The sequence below is a fragment of the Electrophorus electricus genome, chromosome 15 (assembly GCF_041902795.1).
Source record: "Electrophorus electricus isolate QZ-2024a chromosome 15, ASM4190279v1, whole genome shotgun sequence".
In the NCBI taxonomy this organism is placed as follows: Eukaryota; Metazoa; Chordata; class Actinopteri; order Gymnotiformes; family Gymnotidae; genus Electrophorus; species Electrophorus electricus.
In genome coordinates, this window is record NC_137511.1 from 23,953,734 (window position 1) to 23,962,500 (window position 8,767).

An 8,767-nucleotide genomic window follows, 5' to 3' on the forward strand; every position below is an offset into this window, starting at 1 on the left:
TTTGCCAAAATAAATTTTATGCCAACAACATTTTTGCCATTTTGAAATGAGTAAGAACTAGATTTGAGTACTATAGTTGAAAGTGAGTGCCTAAAATAAGCAATGTGCTTGTGGTGTCTGTTAGGAGCATTGGTAGAGTTAGGAGATAGCTGTGACCTACCTGGATGCTTTAATTTCCTTAAAACAAAATCCTTCATATACCTCAAGCATCATATTATAATGTCAGCTACTTCTTAAGCTTCTCTTTTTAGATAGGAAGTGTTTTACTCCATTATTTTGGGCTTTGTGTCACATTACATGTGTTTACATAAACATAAACGTGTGTGTGTTGTGTGGTTTTATCACTGCAATAAAACAATGCCCTGGCAGTTTTATCTTATTCTGTGTAAAATTGAGATCTTTACCCCTAGTCTTCTCATTTTCACATCAGGACAACAAGCAATTCTGGGATACTGATTTGTTACTATGTATTATTAAATATCTATATAGTGTATTTTGTTGTCATTTATAGATGAAGCAAACCTAGCTATTGGTTTTCTTCTCATAATTTTGGTATTTGTTAATGTTAAGTGCATAAACAAAGTTAATGTCATAACGTATGTTATAATCCTGTCAGAGTTTGAAGCTTGGAGTACACAGTTTTCATCAGAGAACATCAAAAATTACTGTAGGCTTTGAATTGGAATAATGATAGTAATACATGTTTAGATAAGGTCATCTTTTTTGTTTACTTTTTACATTCTTATTGTTCATAAGGGGAATGTAAATAAAAATTAAAAATTGTTAGAATTATAATGTTTCAGTGTTGCCTTCATACAGTGATAAAACCATAAAGCATCAAGATTATATTTAAAAATGTCACATTAGAACTATATTTTAAAAGCATCATCTTATATCTGTTCAAGAATCAGTTTTAATAAAACCTCAGTTGTTCCCATGGGTCAACACACCAGAAGGAAAAATCTTTGATAACCTTTGATAGCAGAGATAGGATTAATGGTTAGGAAAGTTAAAACTAATATTTATGCTACCTGGCTGTCTTTTACTGCTATAGTCAGATTTTTCCACACATCACTAAAAACTATTTGTTTTAATTATATTTTTGAAGACAAGGATGAGATGTATGACATTTTGATTATTTTGATAAATAATTGTACTTCTGGACTAGTCTTATGGTTTATATATGCTTTAAAAGAACTACTCAGCAAAATGGTCACTTACCAGTGAAGCTAATGTAGCCAGCAAGCATTAGAAGCTACTTTACCCCAAAACCTTACTTAAATACATGCCTAAATAACAAGCATAACTTTAATACATTCATTAAAGTTCACATAATTAAAACAATTATGTAGTGCTCCAGTGCACTCATTTCCCATTTGCAGTTTGTTCAGCCGTTTTTACCTAAAGGGGGAGCTTTGGTCTATTCTTATTTCTGCATTTTTTTGTTTAAGGTTCCTCATGCAATTCTTAAATTCATGAAAGGAGTGTACACACTAGTCCTCATTTTAAAATGTTCCCTGTAGCACAATCCATTAACAGTTGTGTGTGGAGCTTACAATGTCTGCTAATTTATTGCAAATGAAAAGAGAAAAATAAAGAGAAATACAGCTAGAAAGAAAATAATGTGATAAGAAAAAGAAAAGGAGGCCACTTACTGGGAACAGAATTCACTCATCCACCCACCCTGGGCTCACTGGGAACAGTATTCACTCATCCACCCACCCTGGGCTCACTGGGAACAGTATTCCCTCCTCCACCCACCCTGGGCTCACTGGGAACAGTATTCACTCATCCACCCACCCTGGGCTCACTGGGAACAGTATTCACTCATCCACCCACCCTGGGCTCACTGGGAACAGTATTCACTCATCCATCCACACTGGGCTCAGTGGGAACAGTATTCACTCATCCACCTACCCTGGGCTCACTGGGAACAGTATTCACTCATCCACCCACCCTGGGCTCACTGGGAACAGTATTCACTCATCCACCCACCCTGGGCTCACTGGGAACAGTATTCACTCATCCACCCACCCTGGGCTCACTGGGAACAGTATTCACTCATCCACCCACCCTGGGCTCACTGGGAACAGTATTCACTCATCCACCCACCCTGGGCTCACTGGGAACAGTATTCACTCATCCACCCACCCTGGGCTCACTGGGAACAGTATTCACTCATCCATCCACACTGGGCTCAGTGGGAACAGTATTCACTCATCCACCTACCCTGGGCTTACTGGGAACAGTATTCACTCATCCATCCACACTGGGCTCACTGGGAACAGTATTCCCTCCTCCACCCACCCTGGGCTCACTGGGAACTGTATTCACTCATCCACCCACCCTGGGCTCACTGGGAACAGTATTCACTCATCCACCCACCCTGGGCTCACTGGGAACAGTATTCACTCATCCACCCACACTGGGCTCACTGGGAACAGTATTCCCTCCTCCACCCACACTGGGCTCACCAGGGGTGGTCTTCACTCCTCCACTGCTCTGCGCTTGGTTGGCTTTGTGAAGTCTGCGCTGGTGCGTTTTCCCGTTGTAGTGCATTTGGGCCTGGGCTCTGGAGTTCAGCTGAATGTTACACACCTCACACAATGTCAGAGTCTGCTGCTTACGCTCACGCTTTTGCTGGGGGTCTGCATCACTGTGGCGATGGCTCCCGCAAGGCTCAGGACTTTCGGATCGTTTATTTTCCAGGGAAACTGGGCTCAATGGACGCTTCATACCTGAAAAAGCAAATGTGAAAGGTGAAACATGATTTGAGATTAAACAAGAAGAGAATTAGAATGATTTATTGTCATTGTGCAGCAGTGGAAGAAAATGAGTGGTGCGGTACCTGATAGTGTTAAATATGTAAAATATTAGCAATAGTAACAATGAGAAGAACTATAAAGATAAGACTATAAATGTAAAAAAAAAGATAAAAAACAAACGTATTGCATGATTGTAATCATGATCTGGCAGATTTCACAACTAATTGCACAGTGATTTTGTTTTGCCTGCAGTAAAATCATTATGTTAAGATTGTTCATTGTTCATTGTTCAAGAGATGAACTCTGTTTAATTCATTTAAAGTAGGACTGTTAGGTCACATTAAATGCATTGGTTACGTATGGCCTTTTTACCCATGAAGCTAAATTCTCTGTTTTTGTAGGTTTAACTAAAGTTATGTACCATTAGACAGAACAGACCACCGGGGGGAGCAGCTGAACAATTTACTAACTGTATCCTTTCCGACAGCAGTGATTATGACCATAATCTCTAGCATGAATACACAGCTCCAGTTTTAGCATTCAGCAACAATATTTTATATGACAAAAAGGAACACACAGTGTGAGAGAGAGAGTTGGGTGACTGTGATAAGTAATGGATAATTTCTGTTTTTGCTTTAACACTGTGCGTGACCTGTACTTAACCCTGTGTGTGATCTGTGTGCATGCTTTCTTTAAAAGTTTGAAGGAAATTTTTAAATCATGAAGAGCTTGTTCAATCATCAATGATACAAAATATCACACACATGCAGTCTCTCTCTCTCTCTCTCTCTCTCTCTCTCTCTCACACGTACACACACACACACACACACACACACACACACACACACACACACACACACACACTATTGGGAGCTTTTTGTGTAAAGTCATCAATCAGAAATGGGGCCCATGTTGAAAGGTCCCCAGTGACCCATACAATCTATTTGTGTGTGATTTGTGCGTGTGTGTATGTTACTTAGCCTTTTCAGGGTCACTGATATTTTTAAACAATCAGGAACTGACGCTATCAAATGTCTTGCATTGATACACCTGTTTGTCTGTGCGAGCTTCAACAGAATGTCAACAGAAGTTTTACCGGTGTTATCTTAGACATCCACATTTGTACACACACCTTTACACAGAACCTTTACACAGGAGCACGTATATCCACCTTTGTCCACAATGTAAATAGCTAATAAATAACCAAAATAGACAAGAGAAGAGAAAGGTAGGTGGAAGAATAGGAAGGTGAGGCCCCTATGATCTAATATAAATTGTATGGGAGAAATTACTGTCTAGAGTAAGTCTAGAGTAAGACTCGTGAGATCATCACACCACAGCAGAACCCCTACAAGATACACTCAGAAAACACCCAAAATATCCAAAACACTCTCATAACTGATCATAGCATGTAGAGCACACTGCACAAGCACATGGTGTTTCAGATCTGAGAGGTGAAGCCTCAAGCAGCCATCTCAGCATGTCATTATTCTTCAATACTGACTAAACCCCAACCAACAGGCTCCAATACGGACTAACTCCCAACCACCTGATTCAAATACTGACTATCCCCAACCAACTAGCTCCAATATTGACTAAGCCCCAGTCAGCTACTAACACTGACCTGTTTCCTACCATGTTTGTGTAAACCCTGGAGTAATCAGTCATTCATCCAATGCAGTGTCTTGACATGATAAACCCAGAACACAAAGCAAGTTGCTGAGCTAAAAGACCAATCATCAAGGTTATGTACTCTCCTAATCAACCTCTGCATAGCATTACTAACTACATCTTAACATTAACAACCACAGCAACACATTACTAACAACACATTCAGAGATCACAGCTTGGCATAAGTGACCAGTTCTGGCCAACCTGATCTTGGATAGTCTTGATTCCATATCAGTGGAACCGCAAAGAAAAGTATGCATCAACTCACCCCTAGCTACTGTAAGGCTATGATATGCTGGTGAGCACATATTTATCACAACCTGCACCACTTTCAATCATAATACAGATTGTAATCATCTGTGTAAAATGCTGTAATCACAGAGGAGTGTAAGTAAAAGCCCTACAATCTTTTTTCTATCACCCAGTTGTTTTCACTGATTAATTCCACCTGCTGATTCGAGCTAATTTGGCCTATTTAGGTGTTTGGAACAAAATCCTGGGCAAGACTTTTATGTCCTGGACAATATCTCTAGGTTGTGATCTTTACTGGGAAAGTAAATCTGACATATCTGACATGAAGCACAGCAGGCTGAGCAGACGCAATAACTGCTGGGTCAAACAATCAGTGATGTAGACCACTGCTATGTTTTTGGACTTTGGGAGGAAACCAGAGAGCCCAGAGGAAACCCAGACATGGAGAAAACATGGAAACTGTGCCCAGACAGGGACTCAAACCAGAGACTCTTGCACAACATGCTAACACAACATGCTAACAATAGCTGACATCTCAGTCACTGTTTGTGATATTTGTGGAGTTCATAGTGTTTGTGATACTTATGTGTTTGTGGTCTTTGTGCTGTTTATGATGTTCATGGTATTTGTGGTTTTCATTATGTTTCAATAGCTTCTTGTTATGGGGAAGAGCTACAGAACACATATTTTATTTATATAACACTTTCTAAAAACAAGTTATACAAAGTGCTGTACATAGTATAAATAAAAAGAAATTGAATAAATTAAGATAAAAATAGAAGAAATATATAAAGAAAAAAGATTAAAATAAAATGAAGTACATTAAGATTAAAAGATAAAATATAAACAAGGAATGAAATACAGAAGCAGAAGTCTGTAATCTAAAAATGTTTCAACTCAACATCTAGAGCCTTCAGATCATTAGGAAGAGAGTTCTACAGCTTAAAGCCACAGTAGAAGAAAGAGTGTAGTACCACCTTTCAGTCAGGCAGCAGAAATGAAATTCACCGAGCAGTCACTCTTATCCAGAGCAAGTTACATATTTATCTAGACTACACTACATGCACTCCCTGGGAACTGAACCCACAACCTTGTTCTACCTGGTCTGCCAGGTGAGCTAGAAAAGTATATATGAATAGTATTTTATTATCAGTAGCTCTGAGAGCTCTTTTAGGAACATATGTAATAACTTAAAAAGCACTTCATTGAGATACAACACGGTGAGACAATGAAGGTATTTGAAGGTTATTAGGAATATCTTAAAGCCAATTATGAAAGACACAGGTAGCCAGTGCAGTTGTCTGAGAACAAGTATGCTCGCTCATTCTCACGTATGTTTGAACTTTCATCACAGCATTTTGCACTCTCTGGTAGCTACACTCTGGTAGTCCAGATCATTTGACACAAAATATGTCATTTTTTCATTGTCAGCTGTTAAGAGAATGTCATGGATATCCAAGTGGACATGATTCTCAGGTCACAGAATGCAGGTGTCCAAACTAACATTACTATGGTTCTAAAGCCAAGATTCCCAGACAGAGACTATTAAGAGTGTCAATGTAGTTAGTTATGCATCAAGTGCACACTGATGTAAGTAAATGTATTTAGTATTTATCTAGCTAACAGGAGCATGTATATATTAAATAGTGCAGGTCCTAGAATAAAACCATGAGGGACTCAACCAACAATACAAAATGGAGGGCGAGATTAAGGAGGTTTTAGAGGAGCCTCAGCTTCCAGAATGCAGTATACTGATGTGCATGCAGACACCAGCATGGTAAAGTCTGCATAGCATGTATGAATGGATACAAGAGCGACTCACAGGAGGCTGTAAAAGCCATTCAGAATCTTCCCATAAATAGCCTCATCTGTGTTTGTATGGAGCTCACTGATCCCACCCACGATTTACAACACAGTGAATCCACACAAAACAGTAAAAGCTTATGTAAAGCCCAGCAAAGGAGAACAGCCCACTTCTTATCTATCCCCTGCTGCCTTTATGGGAAAAGCACTTTTCCCACAATTCTGAAATCTGCTGCAGTACTTCATCTATAAACTGTCAGTGAAGCACAACTGTAAAGCACGACTGACATCATTGCACAAGTACTCCAATGAAGACCCAAAACTGGTTATGGGGGGGGGGGAACAGCCAACCGTACTCACTCCTAAAGATGTTAGTAAGATACTAAGATTGAGGTCAGTAAGATCACCCCACTGTACTGCCACATTCAGTCATATTTTATGGGTATCCACACAACATAAAGATTTTATAGATATATTTTTGTGATGTTCATAAAGTAGTGTGACCTTTATTACGTTTATGTATCACTACATTTGGATGGATGCAGCTTCTCCAACATTGCATCCACATACGCATGCTCGCACGCACACAGACACACCCTTCCACCCCCCATACACGCCATGCACACACACCTACTCCCCCCCCACACACACCTACCCAACCACACACACACACACACACACACACACACACACAAAAAAAACCCTACTCACCCACATGCTCCTTCATATGGAGTAAATATAACTGACCTTGAGACGATGACCCAAAAGTTTAGCAAAGTGATAATCCAATTAATTCGCTATGATTAGGGCAATAGAGGTAGTCTGGGTAAGTAGGACATAGAACGCACAAGGACAGGACTGGGAAAAAAAGAGATGGAGGAGGAGACAGAAGAATGAAAAGATGTATAGAGAAAAAGAGGACAAACCTGTAAAAGGAAAGCCATTTGATTTTATGCTTTATCAAACAAAGGGTGTCAGGGTATTAACAAATGATTCAGGTTATCATCACCTCCCACTTTGCTCACACATGCTCACACACACACGCACGCACACACACACACACACGCGCACACACACATGCGCACGCACGCACACGTACACACACACGCGCAAACAGGCACATTACTATCCAAGGAGCATCTGTACGCAGAATATGTAAAATTCATTTTTAAATAAAAACAGTCAACTGGCGGTAAATTAATTTAATGTCAGCACGTGTGTGTCTGTGTGTGCATATGTGTCTATGTGTCTACATTTCACTAACTGCTCTGTTCTGGCTCTTTAACACACGTACATGCACATGTGCACCCTTATCACTACAACAACCTTGCAATTTGGCAATCTGGCTGCTAGAGAGCAAAAGCCTCTCTCTCTCGCTCTCATTCTCTCTTTCTCTCTCTCAAGTCAAGTAAAAATGGCTTTATTGGTATGACTGTACAAAATACAATATTGCCAAAGCATGGAAAATGCTGAAAATGAAAAATGTAACTTTATATAATAATACTAATAAATAAGAATAAGAATAATAAGAAGACAAAGAAGCCACCACCAATAATAATAATAATAATAGTAATAGCAATAGTAATAGTAATAGAACTTAATAGCAGATAACATTTTTATTGACTTCTAACATGTCATTAACAATAAATTATAACTATCTGTTTTCACATTGTCTCAATACCATATCCACTTTTTCAAAACACTTAACACATTCACCATATCAATAGACTATGTGAACTACAGTCTATACATTGCATTGCTTTGATACAAAAGGCACTCAATCACCACTTCTTCCAAAATTCATGAATACTTTTCAGTCCATGTTCACCACCAGCAAAAGTCTGAATGATTACAGCAAATCTTGTACTTAGATACTCTGCTCTTTAACTTTCAGTTCAAAACCCAACAAAAATCGTTTAACGTTCATCGTGTTTTGTGTTGTATAAATTTAGTGCTATTCCTCATGTTTTGCTTTTGTTTTGTTTGTTGTGTTTAATAAACGTTTGTGTCAGTTAAGATGACAGCTCATCTCTGCATCTTGCCTCGCCTCCCAACATCTGACTTTGATTGACTCTGATTGTTTGTAATGTTTGAGATTTTCTCTCTCTCTTTCTCTCTCTCTCAAATCAAATAAAATCAAATGTGCTTTATTGGCATGACAGGATAAAATAACTGTTTTAATGAAGATAGACTAAAACATTTTCCCCAGAAGAAATTATGACCTGGTCAAAGTGGGTGATAGTAAGGAACTGAGACCATAAATTCCAGTTAGACTC

At 39.1% G+C, this 8,767-nt stretch overlaps 1 protein-coding gene across 3 annotated transcripts in view; it reads right to left on the reverse strand.

Annotated features, from left to right (window-relative positions):
• LOC113581731 (zinc finger protein 385C-like) overlaps nucleotides 1-8,767 on the reverse strand; it is a 75,639-nt gene that overhangs the window by 49,108 nt on the left and 17,764 nt on the right. The window contains exon 2 of one of the 3 annotated variants that reach the window (XM_081698070.1): nucleotides 2,634-2,738. In XM_081698070.1, coding sequence (XP_081554196.1) covers nucleotides 2,634-2,738 — 105 coding nt within the window. Of the gene's footprint in view, nucleotides 1-2,474; nucleotides 2,739-8,767 lie in introns of all 3 variants that reach the window. The other 2 variants (XM_081698069.1, XM_081698068.1) reach the window with 2 other exon arrangements.